The 22,454-nt window shown below is 33.8% G+C and overlaps 1 protein-coding gene across 1 annotated transcript; it reads left to right on the top strand.

Moving 5' to 3' along the window:
* Positions 1-18,984: 18,984 nt before the first annotated feature.
* LOC141396640 (eukaryotic peptide chain release factor subunit 1-like) lies at positions 18,985-20,564 on the top strand. The gene has a single exon (XM_073972264.1). It carries the CDS (start codon positions 18,985-18,987, stop codon positions 20,296-20,298), a length of 1,314 nt encoding a protein of 437 aa, XP_073828365.1. The 3' UTR covers positions 20,299-20,564.
* Positions 20,565-22,454: the final 1,890 nt, after the last annotated feature.

Genomic DNA, 22,454 nt, shown 5'->3' with positions numbered 1-22,454 from the left:
AGTATTGCGCACAACCGAATTTTCAATTCATCAAAATTTTTAAATATTGTTATAGAAGTTACTTTACATATTAAAATTACAATTATATCGATTTACATTCATCCGAATGAGACATTTGATGAAAACGATATACTTGACCTTTTCAAAAACATAAATACGCTTACCGTTCTGATTAGAGACGTAAACAGTTGGAACACTCTGTGGGACTCCAACAAAAACAACACAAGGAACGGAAAAATGGTAGATCTGGGGCCCAATAAAATTAAAACAGACTTCTCAGGGTATCGACCGATATCATTGTTATCATGTTTATCTAAATTATTGGAACGAATCATCTCCAAAAGAATTTCATGGTTTTTAAAAAGGCGAAAATTAATTGCAATAAACCAAGTAGCACTTAAAGAAAACCAAGGATGTAAATATGCATTGTTATACATCGACTACTTCGTTTCGAAAGCGTTATCAACAAGAAATCATGCGTCAATTTTAGCAATTGAATTTGAAAAGGCTTTTGACCGGATAGGTATGCACGTTATCCTACAAACACTAAAAAATTTTGGGGAATCGGATCAAAAATTTTAAACTACGTAAAATTCTTCCTCACAAATAGAATTTTTAGAGTGAGGATAAACAATCAGTATTCCCAATACTTCCAAATACACAACGGAATACCCCAAGGTTCACCACTTTCTGTGATTTTTTTCCAAATTACATTTAAGGAAATAAGTGTTATCGTTAACAAGCACAACGAAATTCACCATTGTCTATATGCAGCCGAAGTCTAAATAAAAATAACGATGAAACCGATGATCTCTTTTCCAGAATAATACATGAAATCAATAATTGGGCAAAAAAATCAGGAGCAAAAATGTCGCCTTCCAAATCCTCTTGCAGGAAACACAATTGTATACTTTCTGAAAGTTCAATTAACAACAAAAAAATTTTGGGAGTTGTTTTAGAAAAAATTATCGCTGGAATGAACACATTCTTAACCTGAAAAGAAACCTTGTTCCCAGGTCAAACATTATTAAATATTACCTTAAAATTAAATACCTTGTCAGGACATTAGTGTTGAGCAAAATCGGCTATGGGTTATTTCTTTTCGGAAACAGTCCAAAATCAAAGACATAAAATATAACAAGATGGGACATTTCCATTGCTACTATACATCGGCAGATGGCGCTGGAGGTCTAACATAATGTTATGTTCCAATATGGTGACATGAATTTATGATATACTTGTTTTTGTTGCCGTCGGGTTCTGTTAGTTGTCTGTTATACACAAACACCATCTATGGTTTAATAGTAAAATTGAACTGCATTATGCACTATGTCCAATCTTTACAGTTCTATGTCTTTGCCAAAATCAACATTGTCCCGGGCCACACTACAGTAATTTCATTGAAATTTTAATATGAAATTATGCGTCTCTAGATCGACGTCCATAGTAGAGTTAAATCATAAAATTGCTGTAGTGGGGAATTCGATTTAAGAACACCTAATTTCATGAAATTTTTTTAATGAAATTCACGCTAGTGTGGACCGGGACATTGTGTCACATAAAAACTGTATATCATAACAGTATCCGAGCTAGTATCTACGCTTTTTGGACTACACCTATAAGCATCATCTATATGGCATCTGGATTACCATCAATTGAAAATCGATTTATATAATGTAGGAACATGCTCTTACCGAAAATTATGGCTGCAAATTCTTCAATTTTGGATAGTGAGAAAGGTGATTTCTGCGAAAAGAAACCCTTAAATGGTTGTTGCGTTCATAACAACATTTTTATTTTCAAGGAAAAACTAACACATTACAATTCTGAATTCCCAACATGGAAGTACACAAATTTAAGTTGTATACTCGAGCTATAACCAAAAAATACCACACCAGTACCGTGTGGGGAATTTTGTCCTGATAACGAAAACGCGTTTCTAAAATCGATTCGGTGAAAAAAGTTTCCGCACCGACTGCGATTACTAAAACCCTTTTGATATTTTTTATAGTTAAAATTTTAAATTTGCATTGTTTGAATAAATATTTATAGAAAATAAATACAATTCTCACAGGCAAAGCCATTAAAAACGGTCTGTAATTTTCGCGAATTTGTTGCAAATGACACCATATTCTCTTGTCCGATAGGTGCAATAAATATAAACATAAAATTCGCGAGTTTATAAAAAAACAACAAAATTGCAATATTGTCAAAAGATCCTAATATGCTCTGAAATGCCGCGATTTGATAACAAATGTATCAATGTATTTGGTGCGGAAACTTTTTTCGTGGTAGATTACACCTTATTTCATAATAGTTTTTCATGCTCTACACGGCTATGTAGTGGCATTGTTGTTATTTGCAAAAAAGTGCAAAAAGTTATAACCATTGCTCTATTTAACTCTATTTACCAAAAAAGACACTCCAAATGTGGTATATCTTAAGCTTGTTGCTGAAAATGCATCAAATCATCCCGATTGGATGTTCTTATTCTTATATACAGATGCGTCAAAAAACAATTAATCTTCTGCTTATGCGGTTGTTGATGAATATGGTACAACAATTGGAGCAAAATGTTTAAGAAACAGTACATCAACTTTTACAGCTGAAGCAGCCGGAATTCTACTTGGCCTTACCTTTGCTTTGGAATCGAATAAAAAACTGTGGTTTTCACCGACAGTTTGCCTGTAGTAAAAGCTGTTTGTAGTATTTCCAACAATAAATGGACACCGATAAATAGAATACGTGATATTCTAATGGAAAATAAAAGTAATATCCAGCTGGTATGGATCCCAGGTCACGTTGGTTTAACCGGCAATGTTTGTGCGGATACGGCGGCAATATACGCTTGTACTGCTCCATTGATAGCAGATAATATACTGGAAAAATTTGACATAAAAAATCAAACAAAAAAACGCTTTCAACAACACATTCTAGAGCAATATATAAGTTTTCAACACAGGCACTATAACCTTGTAAATCAAGACTGTCAATGCCCTTCATATCCTACCAGGCGCTGGATTCTTGTTCTATGAAAATTTGAAATGAAAAATATTTTCTTCATAATTTTTTTCATTTGACAGTTTTCTCCTTTATAAAAGTTTTCATTTCAAATTTTCATAGAAACAGAATTGAGCCCCAGTATGGAGAAAAAGGAAAATTCGGATCTTTTCCCGGCTTCGAATGGGACACACCAAGGTCTAGTATAAGGTCGGCCAATAAGCCCAGCTGACTATTATGTTTGATGTCAAAAACATTATTGTGATTTAAAATACAAAGGAACTAAAATCATAATAATGTAAATCTATTATGCTTGTTGTCAAATGTTGTTAACAGAACTCTGAATGGCCAACTGTATAAACTGTGGGACACACCATCACAACACACCTACATCTGAAAAATAAAAATGTCAACAACAAATGCCAATGATGCGACACCGATATCATATGTTCGGTTGAACACATTTTTAATGACAAACACCTACAATGGATAATATTAATTCAGTATTTAATTTTATATCTTCTTGTAAAATTCGTGTATAATATCTACAACCATTTGTAAATTATTACGTACCTGATAGCCTTTGCTGCTAATGCTATGTCTTTCCATATTATTTATCTTATATTAAATATAAGATAAATATCAATAAATAATAAATAAATAATTTTACCGACTTTAGTCGGTAACTCAAAAAAATGGGTTATAGAATTCCACTACAGTAGTGGGATTCTGTAACTCATTTTTGCTGTTATCGATAATTGTCGGTAAAATTAAAATGCTTATAATTTCGATAATTAACGAAATTTTTCGGTAAGTTAACGATGAATAAAAAGTAGTCGCTAGCCTCTACCGACATAAACTGTGATGCCAACTTTTCTTTATGTTTTTAGTCATAATTCTGCGATTAAATTTTACCGATTTTTGTCGGTAACAGCACGGTGTTTAAAGATGGATAGAAATATTGACGACACAGTTGAATTAATATGTCTTGCCGCCATAGAATACAACAGAAGTATTCATTCCGTTACAAACAAACGACCGATTGATGTAATTCATCCTTTGACGTCAGAATACAACACAGACATTAGCGCAAAAATCCAAAAATCTCAGAACGTTCAGTTGGAAAGTCCTTTGGAGAAAAAGTCCTTGTAAAATCAAATCGACGATTAGGAAATAAAATTTCGAATTTGTACACAGAGGAAACTGTCGAAGCTGACTTGGGGACCACAGTCTTAATAAAAGGGAGGGTGGTCCATAAAGACAATTTAAGGTAATTAAAATAAAGTTTATTTTGTCTTTTTTATTATTAGGATTTGGACAACGCTACTTCTCGCCGTATCGATATCTGCAAAAATTACCGACTACACTAATTCGAACTACATACCAATAGTAGATGGAGATGACTTAATTTGGGAAGATTTTGAGTACCTAAAACATTCAACTAATTTATCTATGTACTCAGCGATTACAAAAGAAACAGAAGACATGAGAATTCATTTTCCTAGGTCACAAATGAAACTGATATTGGTCTCAGACATACGACACATGAAGACTCTCTTAGAAACGGTAAACGTTCATCATAGGCACGCTAGAAGCCTAAATTTTCTAGGAACCGCGTTAAAAGTTGTAGCCGGCAATCCAGATTATGACGACTTTCAAAATATAAAATTTACGCAAAAAGAGCTCATCGAGTCAGAGCATAGGCAAATAACAATCAATACAAAGACGCAGGAAAAAATAAATGAATTAACAGACGCTGTAAATAATTTAGTAAAGAACACAAAACCAGAACAAATGAATACAGAAAGTTTATATGAATCTTTGATTTCCCGAAATAGAATCATTATTGCCGAGCTTGAAACCCTGATGTTATCAGTTACACTTACAAAAATCGGAATAATTAATCCGGCAATCCTAGACTCCAATGATTTGGAGAAAATTGTAAATGAACACTGTACCAATATTACGGTTACTGACCTTATTGAAGTATCCCAAATTAAAGTTCTGTTAAATAATAATTTTTTTATATTTCATAATTAAATACCCTAAAGTTAAGTTAGTTTGTAAGAGGATTATCATACATCCAGTCCACCATAACAATACCATCCTTATTTTTGCCAATAATAACAACATAGCTGAATGTGCAAAAAGCTACAAAATACGACAACTTGCGCTCAACAACTCCACTCAGGGGGTATCGCACATTGTACCACACGTCCCAGCCATCTCGAATCGTTATCAATAATTGATGACGGCTTCATCATCATTAACGAAAGAAGGGTTACCATCAATGGCCAACTAGTAACCGGGACGTTCCTTATTACATTTGAAGATGAGGTGATGATCAATAACTCCACATACCGGAACTTAAGAAGTTATGTTAGAAAATCTCCAGCACCGGCCGTGTCAACACTCGTTAACATAACAGGCCATGAAGAAATATTGAGTGTGCCGTATTTGCAAAAGTTAAGCTGAAACCACATACAACGTTTGGGTAAAGTTTTGTGTCGTTTTGGCCGTTTTTACAGTGTTGGGCATGATGCCGAAAAATTAAAAATTCATTTGAAATATATGCCGACAAACAGATAAACGCTGGACTTTGGTGTCGTCGTCGCCCTGTTGTTGTTGTTTTTTCTCGACGCCCAACTCAAAACTTTAATCAACCGTTGTATCTGTTTTCAGCTTTAAATACGCAGAACCTGCAATACGCTGACGACATGGAAAAACAGTTCATAAATTAGACTGTAATATCCGGAATTGTCATAATAGCATTCTTGATTATATGTTATGTTTTCCTTAAAAACTACCAGAACCATCAAAAGACCAAACACCGACAAAATCTTCAAGTTGTTATTGATGGTCTCAGGGAGTCCGGAGACGTCCTCCATTTAAACGAGGGAGGAGTTAACACATAAACGTAAAAAAATACCAACTGAATTGTGTTAACACATAAACATACAAAATACCAACTGAATTGCCAGACGCTGAGCTTGCAGTTTGCTGCGAGAAGTAAAATGAAAATGCTCATCTTGCAGTTTGGTGGGAAGAACATTTTCAAAACAAAGATTAACACTCACTCTGCCGTCACAAGTCAAGAACATAAGAGCCAGCAACGCTGCTCGTCTAACATAATTAAAAATAAAACACACAACAATTTATATTGATGTAACTTGGATATGAAAAATATATTGATGTAACTTCCAAGCTACATAAGTCCATGTTTATATTATAGCCTTTTGCAGAGTTATCCTTCTTGATATTTGAAACCCAGTGGGTTTGTTAAATCCGGTTATATATTTTTGTTTGACGAAACAGAAAATACCAGCTGATCGAACTTGAACTGCTAAAATAAGTTATTGTAAATTAAATTCTCATACAAACACAACAAATGTTGACGTTTACGTGTACAACATTAAGTTTATTTGTTTTCTTTTTTTGATATACATCTACCCGTTTCTATACAGTTCGACATTTCAATACCTCACAGCGAATTCAAATGACAAATATGAATATTGACAGCTAAAATCGAAATCATCTGCTTTTGCTGGAGGACCTATAATTGTATAATTGGGCCATGGCCCATACCTATGTACGGACGTATACCCAGGTCGTGTGTGGTGAAAAAAAGTAGAACACATGTATTCTTATGAGAACTACCGAAATACGTCAAGCGTATACTTTTTGTAAGTTGAAAAAGTTTAAAGCTGAAAACACATACAACGTTTGAGTAAAGTTTTGCGTTGGGCGTTGAGAAAAAACAACAACAACAGGGCGACGCCGACATCAAAGACCGGCGTTGATGTGTTTGTCGGCATATATTTCAAATGAATTTGAATTTTTCGGCATCATGCCCAACAGTGTAAAAACGGCCAAAACGACACAAAACTTTACTTTTAAGCTGAAACCAGATACAACGTTTGATTCAAGTTTTGCGTTGGGCGTCGAGAAAAAAGCAACAACAACAGGGCGACGACGATACCAAAGTCCAGCGTTTATCTGTTTGTCGGCATGGTATAGGTAAAGAGGTAGATTTAAATGCAAAAAATCGATAGAACCCTTGTTTTTCTTGAATTCCTAAAACTTCAAAATAAAAGCAACAAGTGGGGTTGTTTACAATGCATTTTTTGAGCATTTTATAAAAAACGCGAAAAAAAATTAATGAAGAGTTAAGTTTTCTCCACATAATCGAGTTGTGAATATGATAAACTGATTGTTTCAATGCAAATCTCACCAATTTCTTCCATACAAATGATCTAAAAACAATTTTAAAAATCATTGAATTCGATTGTTTTTAAAATTGTTTGGCATATTATTCAAACACCACACATACATACACAGTTTGTTTATATTGTTTTGAAGTTTTAGGCATACTCGAATGAAAAATTTAAATTGACATAAAGCTTTAGCTAACCTTTCTTATTAAACCATGTTTGTCGGCATATATTTCAAATGAATTTGAATTTTTCGGCATCATGCCCAACAGTGTAAAAACGGCCAAAACGACACAAAACTTTAAGCTGAAAACAGATACAACGTTTGATTAAAGTTTTGTGTCGTTTTGGCCGTTTTTACACTATTGGGCATGATGCCGAAAAATTCAAATTCATTTGAAATATATGCCGAGAAACAGATAAACGCTGGACTTTGGTATCGTCGTCGCCCTGTTGTTGTTGTTTTTTTCTCGACACCCAACGCAAAACTTTAATCAAACGTTGTATCTGTTTTCAGCTTTACCCAAACGTTGTAGGTGTTTCCAGCTTTAAGCTGAAAACAGATACAACGTTTGATTAAAGTTTTGTGTTGTTTTGGCCGTTTTTACACTGTTGGGCATGATGCCGAAAATTCAAATTCATTTGAAATATATGACGACAAACAGATAAACGCTGGACTTTGGTATCGTCGTCTCCCTGTTGTTGTTGTTTTTTTTCTCGACACCCAACGCAAAACTTTAATCAAACGTTGTATCTGTTTTTAGCTTTAGTCCGTGTTTAGACACACGGGAAAGTAAATTCAGTTTTTAGACAATAGGGGGTAGGAAAGAGTATTGAGGAGCTCTTTCCAATCCGCTCTCTCCCAAAAACTCAATTTACTTTCCCGAGAAATTTGCGTGTCTAAACACAGACTTAAACGTTGTATGTGTTTTGTCTGTGTTTAGACACACAAATTTCTCGGGAAAGTAAATTGAGTTTTTTGGGAGAGAGCGGAGATGAAAGAGCTCATCAATACTCTTTCCTACCCCCTATTGCCTAAAAACTGAATTTACTTTCCCGAGAAATTTGTGTGTCTAAACACGGAATTTTCAGCTTAACTTTGACAGAACGTTATTGTTTGTATGTGTGTGTGTTTTGTATTTTAAAAACAAAAGCCCAACAAAACATGAAATACAATTCATTGCAAAGGAAAATTATTTGTTTTACGAATGAAAACATTTAAGTAAGTTTCGGCCGCGGATTTTGTGTTTTAAATGTGATTTGGGACTCACGTATTTGGGTAATACGTACGCTCAGAGAGCGTGGTTTTGGTAGGTTGGTGAAATATTTGTGTACGTCCCGTCTTTATTTAGGTTTAGCAGTACCACAGGCTACCAGCCAAATTTCTTCAGGCAAAAAATGGTAGAACTGATTTTTCGACATTTGTTTGATGATTATTTGACAATGAAAAAAAAATGAACAAAAAACAGACAAAACAAAATTAAAATCTGTGAAATAAAAGAAGACAATTGAATTTGTATTTTTCTTTTTGACATTGCTACCAGGGGGTGGATTCTTGTTCTATGAAAATTTGAAATGAAAAATATTTCCTTTATAATTTTTTTCATTTGACTGTTTTCTCCTTTATAAATGTTTTCATTTCACATTTTCATAGAAAAAGAATTAAGCCCCAGATCTAACATTTATTCGTTCCTTTACTTTTCTGGTAAAAATTTTCATAAGAGAGCAGTTTTTAGCAATTTTGACAGTTCTCTTTTACCAGTTTTACCATTAAAAAAAGTAAAGGAACAAAGCTGAAGTTTCAAATCCCTTTATAAAAAGATTAATTTTGTTGTAATTTCCCCAACAAACATCCACCGTTTGAGTAAAGTTTTGTGTTGGGCGTTTAGAAAAGAGCAACAACAGGGCGACGCCGACACCAAAGTCCAGCGTTGATATGTTTGCCGGCATATATTTCAAATGAATTTGAATTTTTCGGCATCATTTCGAACAGTGTAAAAACGGCCAAAACGACACAAACGTTGGATGAGTTTTCAGTTTTAATTGCATTTTTATATTCAAACTTTCTTGCTGGGTCACTTCCAACTTGTAAAAACGGCCGATAGTTTAACAGCTATGTAACTACGCACATTAGTGGTGTATTATCAGTTATACTATGTTTATATTTACGAAATCCACTTGATTTCAACTGTCAATTCCATTGCTCAAACGTCAAATGAAATCGAATCGATTTCAGACGAGTTTTCATTTGACGTATACGCAAAGGAATTGACAGTTGAAATCGAGTGGATTTCGTAAACGTAAACATAGTATTATTCAAAAATAGTTCTACACAACCGGTTCTGTAAATAAGTAGATTATATTAAATGCTTATGTTAAAACAATAATTTTTAAATTAGATGGTTCTGTTTTAATATTTAAAGTACGTTTATATATAACCGGATTTAACAAACCCACTGGGTTTGAAATATCAATTCCATTGGGTTTACGCCAAATAAATCCTCATAAAGAGGGTTAACCCTGCAAAAAGCTATAATATGAACAGGCTATCAAAGCATATTTATATAAGGTACTAGCAGACCCCGGTCCGCGTTGCTGGCCCATCGTAATGAGTTTTAATTCAAAAGTAGGTATTTTCTACCTCACTTCTTCGGTCCATTGTCAAACCGAGAAGGATTTTAAATTTATCAACAAATTTTGTCTGTAACCTTTCTTTTCTCTTACGGACTTTGGCGATCTAATAATAAAAGTTAAAAAATGATTAAATCGAATTCTCCCGCTTATTTAGACCTATATGTTTTAGCTTTTCATGGCTGATGGACCGTTGAACCTCACCATTTAAGTACATTTGTAAATATATAGTTTTTCTTGATCGGGGGACCACCGTTGTCTCGAAAACTAATTTGCAACCTGATGCACTCACAAGTTTAACAAATACACCGATTATAAAATAATTTTGGACCACGGGACATTCCCGAATATTTTCTGAAAATTAGGTTCAGTAGTTTTGGAAAAATAATGTTTTGAAAAGAGTGGGCGTGGTCATCAGTTTTCAAGATATAACATATTATCCGGTCCTACGGTACACACAACGTCATTGCCTACCAAAATGTATGCTGAAACCGATATAATCATAAGTTTGGCTTATACATATAGCGTTTAACAGAAAGGCATGGAGAAGGTACCCCACATAACAACAGCAAACATTGAGCTTTTGCTGCAAATTTTATGGAAATCCCTTCAGTAGTGTTGGAGTTATGATATACTAAAAAAACAGGCTTGGTAGGCCCCAAAGAATTACCTAGATTGTAGATTAATCCGTAAATTTTTATTCCGATACATACATAATTTTTGCAAATATAACGTTTTTTTTAAATATCGCATAGGGGAGGTTCCCCGCCCCCTCTGGAATTCAATAAAATATGTAACCTGTTTTCGGGGGCGTGGTAAACTTTTCTTTCCAAAAAACCTAAGTTGGATTATGACAGCATTTTATTTTTATTCATAAAGGTAGGGCGTTTTTTTTAAATATGCCCTCTTTAAAATTCAAGAAAATATGCCTGTACATTCCCTGACTTTTTCACGAATATCGGTTCAGTTTTGTAAATATAACATATTTTAAAAAGTGGGTATGGTCAAGTCTTTTGTTCCTAACAAAGTAGGTAAGGTCGGAGACACAACCACAATTGTCCCGCAAATTAACTTCCAAATAGATACATTCGTAATAATTGTAAATATAACATTTTTAAAAAAAGTAGGGTAATGGGGAAGTTCACCGCCTGTCGAGGTTTGGAGTTAATAGCAAGGCGATATCGATACCTGCCAAAACCTCGACTATCTGTAATTATCGGCGCCAGATACTATGTCAAAAAGGACTACTCAAACGTCAAATCATTCTGTCAAAACAATCTATAATCAATCTGTAATACTTGAAGCAGAAGCAGCATCTTTGCCGCAGAATAATATAACTATAAATAAAACGAAAGTTTCAGACCGTCTGCGTCTATAAATTAACCTAGTGTTTTATTTAAACCAACCTACACCACCAGTTTCCTAATAGCAACACGTAAGTATCGCCTGAATACTTGTTGTGTTGTCTACACAGTTTATACAGTTGGCCATTCAGAGTTCTGTTAACAACTTTTGACAACAAACATAATAGATTTTTCATTATTGTAATTTGATTTCCTTTGTATTTTATGTCACAATAATGTATTTGACGGCAAACTTAATAGTGAGGGCTAACTAGTTTGGGCTGAATGGCCAACTGTATAAACTGTGGTTGTCTATATTCATTGAAGTGCTGTTGTTGTTCGTCTTGGGACAACAATTAATTTCGGCTCTAAAACTACTCTGTAGATTTAGAACCCCTACAAGTCCATACGCCTGTATCGGAACTTGTACATGGTCCTTCGAGCCTTTAAAAACGAATCGGCTGATTTGCCAAGAACACAAAATTTTTTTAAATTTGTATGAAAAAAAATCTAAAATTTTCTGCCCATATTCAGTGTTTGAATGTGGCGGCCCTTTGCATTATTGTTGTACACAATACACTACCAAGAAATACCGAGTGGAAATTAGAATAAAAAGAGAGAATTAGAGATTTTGCGTGTATTTATCAAATAAAACACATACACTAACATCATTTTTTCTAATAAAACAATTATCATTTTCACTCATCACTTTTTCACATCATTTTGTTTCATTTGTTTTTTGTTTGTTTTCATTTGTCATTAACAACATATAAACGAATATTGCCATCTGTTTATTGTTGTGCTTGATCGATTTGTCAATAGTCAATTGTTGCCATATCAACTATTGATCATTTAGTGTGGACACAAACCTTGGTGAATTAGTGTAACGTAACGTAAGGTTGTAGACCGTAGCGTATAAAACGTAGCATAAATTATTGAATTCGAAACAATAATAAAAACGATAATAATTTCAATAAAAAATAATAATAATAATTTAATAAAATACAATAAATAAATTAATAAATAACATAAAATATACAAATAATTAAAAAAAAATATAATATAATTTTTTCATAAAAATTTATAATTTAAATTTTTATTGAGAATACGAAAATTATACTGCAAACACAAAACAATTTTCGAAATAATTACATTTTATTTATTTACAAATAAATAAAGTGATAGTTATAGTTTGATAGTATAATATAAATAATAAAAAATTATAAAATAATAAGAAATAAAATTTAAAAAGATAAATAATAACAATAAATAATTTACTAAAAATAATAATTAAAAAATCATAAATTCATAATATCAATATGGATTCAATAATTTGTGCTAAATTTGAATACGAAACCGACAGCCTTATCCAAACGTGTAGAAAATTAGGAAATACTCCAGAGAAAGATCTTTCTGATTCTTTAATAGAAACTAAAATAGAATCAATTGATGAAGATTGGCACAATGTACGCAGTGCATTTGAATGTGTCTTTTTTGTAGAAACAGAAGATGAGGAAGATAAAAAATATAAATTGAAAGCCAAAAAGATGTTTGAGTCCGTCAGAGACATGTATCAAACGACAAAGGCCAATTTATTAGAAATATTGAAAAATAGAAAAGACAAAAATCAAAATAATACCGCTAGAGGCGAAGTTACAAATCCGTCACTATTTCACAGCTCAGCTGCTTTTGATATGTCGGAAATTTGTATTAAAGTGCCACCTTGTGACACTCAAGACTTCTACGGAAGTTATGAAGAATGGCCAACTTTTAGAGATATGTTTACGGCCATATATGGTAATCATCCCAGACTTACGCCAGCGCAAAAACTTTATCATTTGCGTAACAAAACAAAGGGTGAAGCTGGGAGAATTGTAGATCGTTATCCATTATCAGATCAGAATTTTTTCTTAGCATGGGAAGCATTGTCTGTGCGATACGAGAATTTGAGAGTTCTGGTAGATAACCAATTGAACATTTTATTCAATCTTTCGCCAGCAAAGGTTGAATCTAGTGAAGATATAAAGAGAATTCAATCCACAGTTAGCGACTGTCTAGCTATTTTGAAGGCACACAATATAAAAGTGGATCAGTGGGATCCGATATTAATTTATTTGTGTTCAACCAAACTTCCGATTGAGACTTTGACCCTTTGGGAACAATCGCTCGAATCACATTCAGAGCTACCCAAATGGTCTCAAATGGAAGATTTCCTAAGAAACAGGCATCGAGTTCTTGAGCGAATCGATAGTCTGAGAAGACAAGTACCTCCGACCAATGAATACGAATTTACAGCGCATCAAAATGCGCATACGACACTATCTAATGGATGTGTCATGTGTGGTAAAAACCACATACTAAAGAACTGTGTGAGATTTAATAATATGTCAGTGAATGAAAGAATTGAATTTTCACGTAAGAATTGTTTGTGTAATAATTGTCTTAAAAGTGGACATGTAACACAAGAATGTTTTAGTATGCATAGATGCTTATATTGCAAGAAGAAGCATCATACAAAGTTGCATATTGGGAATGTGCCACAATTTCCAACGAGTACGAACTCACCAACGCGTGGTTCTCAAAGTCCTCGATCGGAGGCAAGTATGCAAATAGTATCACATGTCACGACAGATGACATGCCGTGTACTTCCAATAATGCCGCCCAAAGCTCTAATGTAGAAACGCATTTATCAATTAGTGATGATGATGTGTTGTTACCAACGGCGCTTGTAAAAGTCAAACACGCCGGAAAAACTTTCACTGTAAGAGCTTTAATTGATACAGGATCTAAACGATCTTTTATAACAGACAAAATAGTGAAACGAATCGGTATTAGAACAGTAGAATCTAATGTTAATATAAGTGGACTTACTGGGTCTATGGTTGCACATAGTAATGAAATGTGTAACATTACTTTGTGTGGAAATATGGGTAACTACAATATAAAAGCAAATGTCATAGTAATGCAAAATGTGACTAGTTCAATTCCAACTAAGTCACATAATATGTTAAATATGAGAGAAGTTGACAACTTGCTGACCCAGGATTTCTAAAGTCGGATCAAGTTGATATATTAATCAGCAGTGATTTGATACCATCCATTATATTAAATGGAACTAAAAGGAATGTACTTGGGAGCATGATAGCTCAAAATTCCATCTTCGGATGGTATATTTATGGTCCTTTAATTAACAATAACAACAACTTTGAAACAAATGTAAAAGTGAACAAGAGAAAATGTAACAATATGTTATTACGGAAAAGATAGATACGATGCGAACAAGTCCTTTCGACTGTATTGGAACTTGTGTATAAAAAATTGTAACAAAATGATAAAAGTGATGTCGAAAAGGATGTAGTGTATAGAAGCCAAATATGGTATGTTCATTAGCGATTGCACCAGTAAGTGCACAAATGATGAAGAATATAGATAGAGATGAAGAGTGTATATGAAAGATTTTGTCCCTTGTGGCAACAATGATTCAAAACGTTCAAAACGGATCTAGAGTCGTTGATACATTAACTGGTGGTTAGGTATTGGCAAATCACCCATGTAATGAGAAGAAATTTGAAGAGTTTATGTCACTAGAAGTGAAAATTGAAATTCGTAGATCATATAATAATGCTTCTACTCTGAAGATGCAAGTACTAGAGGTGCCTGCAAAGTAAATAAATATACTTAATATCCACTAGAGGTGGCTATCAAACAAGATAAAAATGCCCAATAAAAACAAAAGATCGAAGATCAGATAAAAAGATTAAAAAAAAAAAAAATAAAAATAATATAAAAAATGAAAAGAACAAGGTGGTAATTTCAAAGGAATTTCAACATATAAAACAAATTCTTTCATGAGCCACTAGAGGTGCCTCATTAAAATTTCAATAAAAAATGCCAAGAAATTTTTTTAGTAAATGATCCAATTATGGAAATAACTACAAGAGGTTGAGAATTGATTGCTTAAAACAAAAAATGGTTTCGCTTTAGTCAGAAAAGCTAAAAAAAAAAATTCTTTGGTTTACAAAACACAGAAATAAAAGTTGATTAGAAAAATGAAAATTATGACCACTAGAGGTGAAATACTTTCAAGAGCCCATTGGCAAATGATTTCGCTTCAGCCAAAAAACGTAATAAAACATTTGGTTTAGCTCTTTTTTCTGCTTCAATGTTATTTCAGAGGCATATAAAGATATGGAACCCAGGAGCAATATATCAAAATTGGCTATACTTTGGAAACATTGGCTGTTGTCGTCTAAAGATCAAACACGAATCCTGTCCATCATGGCATCTCTTATAGGGTGTACGAGAGAACCATTCAGCAACCACATCAACAAAATTATCATCAATGGAAAATTTTTTCGGCAAATGCAACAACCACATGCTACTCTTGTTGCCTAACTCCCATTACAAAAACGAGGATTTCGGCTACCAAATATTGCACCCGTGCAAGAGGGGGAGCATGTCGAGGTTTGGAGTCAATAGCAAGGCGATATCGATACCTGCCAAAACCTCGACTATCTGTAATTATCGGCGCCAGATACTATGTCAAAAAGGACTACTCAAACGTCAAATCATTCTGTCAAAACAATCTATAATCAATCTGTAATACTTGAAGCAGAAGCAGCATCTTTGCCGCAGAATAATATAACTATAAATAAAACGAAAGTTTCAGACCGTCTGCGTCTATAAATTAACCTAGTGTTTTATTTAAACCAACCTACACCACCAGTTTCCTAATAGCAACACGTAAGTATCGCCTGAATACTTGTTGTGTTGTCTATATTCATTGAAGTGCTGTTGTTGTTCGTCTTGGGACAACAATTAATTTCGGCTCTAAAACTACTCTGTAGATTTAGAACCCCTACAAGTCCATACGCCTGTATCGGAACTTGTACACCGCCCTTTCCGAAATTCAACTGAATTTGTAGCCTATTTTAAGCGGGGGCCATCTCTGTACATTCCCTGGCAATTTCAGGAAAATAGGTTCAGTAGTTTTTGTAGAAATGATAAAAATAAAAAATTGAAAAGAGTGGGCGTAAAAGTGGGCATGGTCAAATTTTCTTTGCATAAAAACCCAAGTCGAAAATCGGTCTAGTCATTCTCAACTGATGCCATTACCAACTAACGATATTTGATTTTTATTTATAAAGATTTAAGAGTTTAGACAAATCGCGATTGAAAATCCCCTGTAGATATAACCTAATTAGAAAGTGAGCGTGGTCGGATCTTAAGTCACAAAATAAGTACGTAAGTTTGGAGACACAATCGCCATTGACTCGCAAATAAATTCCCAAACCGATACATTCGTATTTTTTGCAAATATTGCATTTTTACAAAAATAGGGCATAGGGGAGGTACCCGCCCCATCCGAAAGTCAAAAAATATGCAGCCTATTTTTATCGGAGACCAACCCTGTACATCCGCTGAAAGTTTCAGGAAAATTGATTTAGTAGTTTCGTAGATATAACATATTTAAAAAAGTGGGCGTTGTCCAGTTTTAATGCCCCAAATAAGCACGTAAGGTCGGAGACACAATCGCCATTGACTCGAAAATTAATTTTCAAGGCGATACATTTGAAATTGGGGAGGTACCCCGCCCGATCCGAAATTCAACCAGATATGTAGCCTATTTCAACCGGGGGCCATTACTCTACGTTCCCTGCAAATTTCAGGAAAATCTATTGAGTAGTTCCGTAGATATAACATATTTATAAAAGTGGGCGGAAAAGTGGGCGTGGCCAATTTCTTTTTACATAAAAACCTAAACTGGACTATGACTAACATTTCCACAAAAAATTATCCAAATCGCTCTAGCCGTTTTCAACTGATTCAATTACCAACAAACGACAATTGAGTTTTATATATAAAGATATGCATGAATTACAACAACAAACAAATTTACAAAAACAACATTGTTGTTATTGAAAATTTATGCTCTATTCCAGAAGCTACTATTTTTTACTACGATAACATTTTCTATTTTTATGTATCGAAAAAGTTGTAAAAATTAGTAGATTCTTGCAATACTGGAACAGACCATAAATGTCAAAGAAAATATTGAATAATAGGGCCGTTCTTAAAATTTTCTCAGGAAAAACGAATACATTTTGAATATCCTTTAATATAGAAAAAATTTGAATCAAAATGAAAATGTAAAGCATTCAGAACTGTCGTAGGTCATTTTTATTACACGGTCAGGATGAAAAGAAGTATTTTATGGTAGCAAATTTCGAAGTTCCAAATTTCATGAGTAGACCCTAATACATTTTGAAACCCAAATTTAGAAAAAAAGTAAAAATACAGCTGATTGTCACTTCTACCTTATATCAATGTGCCTTGCAGGCTATTAATTCCATATTACCAAAAATTGTGCGACGTTACTTACAATTCCTATATTATTGCTCTGTTCCAGAACCTGCAAGAAGCTACTATTTCTTAGGGGTAGTTTACACTATATGTAAATGTCATATGACACGAAATAAAAACATTCCATATCTACCCACGCAGGCAATGTGGAGACGTAATTTTATTATATTTTTGCTGGTGTGGACGCACAAAGTAAATGGCGTAAGGAAAATCCCCAATATTGCACATATTAGCGACTATATAATGATGGAAAATTGCATGTCATGTGACATTTACATATAGTGTAAACTACCCCTTACTACGATAACATTTTTTCATTTATGTTATCGGAAAAAATAGTAAAAATTAGTAGATTCTTGCAGTACAGGAACAGACCAAATATTAAACGACAATAATATTTTTAAATAATGGGTACTTTACACGATATGTTTTTTACTTATGAGTTGTCACTTCTCCCATACAAAATGTTTATGCAAAGTGACAACTCATATGTAAAAAACATTCCGTGTAAAGTACCCATAAGGGGTAGTTTACACTATATGTAAATGTCATCTGACCCGAAATAAAAATATTCCATATCTACCCATTAAGGCAATGTTGAGACGTATTTTTTTACATTTTTGTTGGTGTGGACGCACAGAGTAAATCGCGTAAGGAAAATCTCCTATATTGCACATATTAGCGAATATATAACGATGGTAAATTTCATGTCATATGACATTTACATATAGTGTAAACTACCCTTAAGTATGATTCATTACTGTTGACACCTTTACACCCCTCCTATAATGCATACATATGTACATCAGTATGTCTATATACAATTATACGTAACTCTTTTAAAATCTGTTCATTTACTCGAACTGGCCAAAACTGGTTACCTTGCAAAAATGTCGATCGATTACTTAATAATCGAAACGTCACCATTTAGGTGGTTACCCTCTCAAAAGATCTGCGTGTGTGAATACCTTATTTTTCGAGGAGTTCACACCAGATTATAAAATAATTCAATAATAAAGTAGTCATTTTGACAATTTTAAAATTTTAAGTACGTAAGCTTATTTATAAATTAAATTATCGTTTTCACAATAATAAACAAAAATATGCAAAATTGTTTTTTATAATTTTTATTTTAGTTTCGGGAAGCAAAAAAATACAAAGGTGTACATTTCTTATTGCGAATAAAGGGTTTGGTCCAATCATTTATTTGATCGTGCATATCACATCTCGAAGTGTGAACTACCTTTATGAACACGCTACACGAAATTGCTCGTGTGGGCCTACCATTTTATCGAAGTAGAAAGTAAAAATCTATTTTATACACAAAAGAGGGAATCGTGGCGTTTGCAGACTCGATCTATCTGGCAGAAAAATTCTTCGGACAAAATAAAGATCGAGATTTGGATTTGTGGTGATCGTAGAAAATATTAACAAAATGTCTGAAGAAACGTCAGCTGATCGTAATGTCGAAATATGGAAAATTAAGAAACTAATTAAAAGTCTGGAAATGGCCCGAGGTAATGGTACCAGTATGATATCCCTCATTATTCCACCCAAGGATCAAATATCACGTGTCAGCAAAATGTTGGCCGATGAATTTGGTACGGCCTCGAACATCAAGTCGCGAGTGAATCGTCTATCCGTTTTGGGTGCAATCACTTCGGTACAACATAGACTCAAGTTGTATACCAAGGTGCCACCCAATGGATTGGTTATTTATTGCGGCACCATTGTCACAGATGAAGGCAAAGAAAAGAAGGTCAACATTGATTTTGAGCCCTTCAAACCCATCAATACTTCGCTCTACTTGTGCGACAATAAATTCCACACTGAAGCCTTGACTGCCCTCTTGGCCGATGATAATAAATTCGGTTTTATTGTGATGGATGGTAATGGAGCACTGTTCGGTACATTGCAGGGCAATACTCGCGATGTTTTGCACAAATTCACTGTGGATTTGCCAAAAAAGCACGGTAGAGGTGGTCAGTCTGCATTGCGTTTCGCTCGTTTGCGTATGGAAAAACGTCATAACTATGTGCGTAAAGTAGCAGAGGTTGCTACTCAGTTATTCATCACAAACGATAAACCGAATGTAGCCGGTTTGATCTTGGCCGGTAGTGCCGATTTCAAAACTGAGTTGGGTCAATCTGATATGTTCGATCCCAGATTGCAATCGAAGATCATCAAAATGGTGGATGTCTCGTATGGTGGTGAAAACGGTTTCAACCAGGCTATTGAGTTGGCAGCTGAGTCACTGCAAAATGTCAAATTCATTCAAGAGAAGAAATTGATTGGCCGGTACTTTGATGAGATTTCGCAGGACACTGGAAAATATTGCTTCGGTATTGAGGATACGTTGCGTGCTTTGGAATTGGGCTCCGTCGAAACCTTGATCTGTTGGGAGAATTTGGACATTCAGCGATATGTTTTGAAAAACCATGCAAGTTCTACGTCGACCACAGTATTACATTTGACGCCGGAACAAGAAAAAGACAAATCCCACTTCACGGACAAGGAAACCGGAGTTGAGATGGAACTTGTTGAATCTATGCCACTTTTGGAATGGCTGGCGAATAACTACAAAATTTTTGGTGCCACCCTTGAAATCATTACCGATAGGTCACAAGAAGGAAGTCAGTTTGTACGCGGTTTCGGTGGTATCGGTGGCATTCTACGCTACAAGGTAGACTTCCAAAGTATGCAACTCGACGAACTGGACAACGAGGACTTTGATTTAGATGATTACTAGATAAATTTACAACGATTGGATCAGGCGCTGCTTCAACTGAAGTCCATATTTTTACAAGTGTCCCTTCCAGAAAGCCACCACTCTTCTGATTATGCCTTATTGTCATCAGATTTTATTTTAATGTTATTTGAATTCAAATCGAAAAACTAAAATATACATATATTGGAAATGGAATAACGATACAAATGTCCACACAAACACACAAGCATATCTTTTAACATTCAATGGAAAAAAAATAAATTTAAAAACAAATATACAGAACAATAGAATCTTTGTTTATACAAGAGGAGAACGTACACATAAAAAAAGAATAAAAAAGAAACGAAACAAATTCCAAAAAAAAAAATTGTTTCATTTAAAAAGAAATTATTTTGTATCAAATATGTTGAAAACATTTAAAATCTCTCTGCAAAATTAATTAATAATTTTATTTGTACGTACTTCTTTTAAAAAAAATTGTTTTCATTAAATTGTACAATTTGTAATAAAGCCAATGTGTGTTTGCATTTATATTTTCCAAATGTCCTTGTTATTCTTAAAGATGCTGTTTGACATTTGAATAGTAACACCAGAACAACAACATATAAATAATAATGTTAAATACTATACTACATTTATTAAAAAACAAAATAAATATGAGATATGGGGTCAACTAACGATTTCATTGGTTGGAAAGAATTTTTCTAGATTGTCGATTTGACTTTAAAAATTGAATTGTATAAAAACTGATCTAAAATCTGCCTAAGAAATAATTGTATAATTGTTTCTACGTTTTATTTATTTTGCATCTATGCTTCGTTTCAACTTGGGGAATTTTTTTGACAACAATGCCTTGCATTTGCTGATATATGGATTGAAATAACAAAATTCATGCTTTACCATAATATGCTGACTTCCACTTATTTGTCCAAGAACTATGGATTCGATTATGGATAGTAACACAACTGTATTTGCGATGCCAGAAGAGATAATCATACAATTAAAATAAGTGAAACGACAGAAATCAAAATTCATCAGTGTTTTGAACCTTCAGCTATTTATTTTTATAAAGTATGAACTTCAATGCTGAAATGGATTATTAAATTTGTTGTCGGCAACGCAACTGAAGCTGGGTTGCTATCCATAATCGACGCCATAATTCTTAGTTATTTGACTAAAGAAGTTAGTTTACTATAGCAAATCAGTAATTTTTTTCGATCAAATTAGGGTCCGTTTTCGTTACGTTTTTTTGTGGGCAGATACACACAGGCTCATACGATGGTGAAAAATGGAATTATGCTACGGGGTGGGCCGATTTTTATAACATCCATCATGGAAAACGGTATAACTATTCAAACTATTCACTGGAAACTCAAAATGGCACAATCAGCCGAACTATTTACCTAAAATCTTCATAATACTAAATATGACGACCTACCACATCGCAATGGACACTCTTCAAAATCAAAGTATCACCGGGAGAACAGGTAACAAACTTCATGCTTATTTTGCGTACAAATAACTATAAGGGGTGTTTGAGCCCACAACAGTTCACATGGGATTTATACCGACGCTTCTAAGATGGATAAAGACATTCAGCCCTATTCTGAACGCATGGGAGTTGGGAATTTTTTCCCATTCCCACATTTTCGTATTCTGAATAAAATTTTGTGGGAGTTTTTTTCCCATTTCCCATCTTCCCTCATTCTGAATGAAGTTCGAATTGGGAATTTGTTCCCATGGGAAAAAAGTATACATTCTCTATCTTGAATTGTGGGAGAATTTTGTGTCTTTTTGTGGGAAAAATCTCCCCAGCAAACAGTGTGGGAGTTTGAAAAAAAATTTCAAGAAATTTCATATTTTTATGAAATTTCATATTTTAAGACATCTACACGACAAAATTATTGCAAATATTTATAATCGCCATGTGTTTGCTTAATAAAATCATACAGAATGTACTGTAAAATATGTCATTAGTAGACTTCGGATTGCATATTCCTGCAAGAATCTAACATGTTTTACACCGATAAAAAATTTTCCTTTATGTTATCGAACAAAACAAAAAAATATTTAGTAGATTTTTGCAGTTCTGGAACAGACCATATGTATTGAAATACGAGAAAAAGAGTCATGGTTGATTCTGTTAACGCAGCACAGCAAGTAAAAACAAATCAATT

The sequence above is a fragment of the Musca autumnalis genome, unplaced genomic scaffold (assembly GCF_047663935.1).
Source record: "Musca autumnalis isolate F117 unplaced genomic scaffold, ASM4766393v1 scaffold_3, whole genome shotgun sequence".
Lineage (NCBI taxonomy): Eukaryota > Metazoa > Arthropoda > Insecta > Diptera > Muscidae > Musca > Musca autumnalis.
The sequence above is the reverse complement of the archived record's forward strand: the minus strand, read 5'-3'. Positions and strand labels throughout refer to the sequence as shown.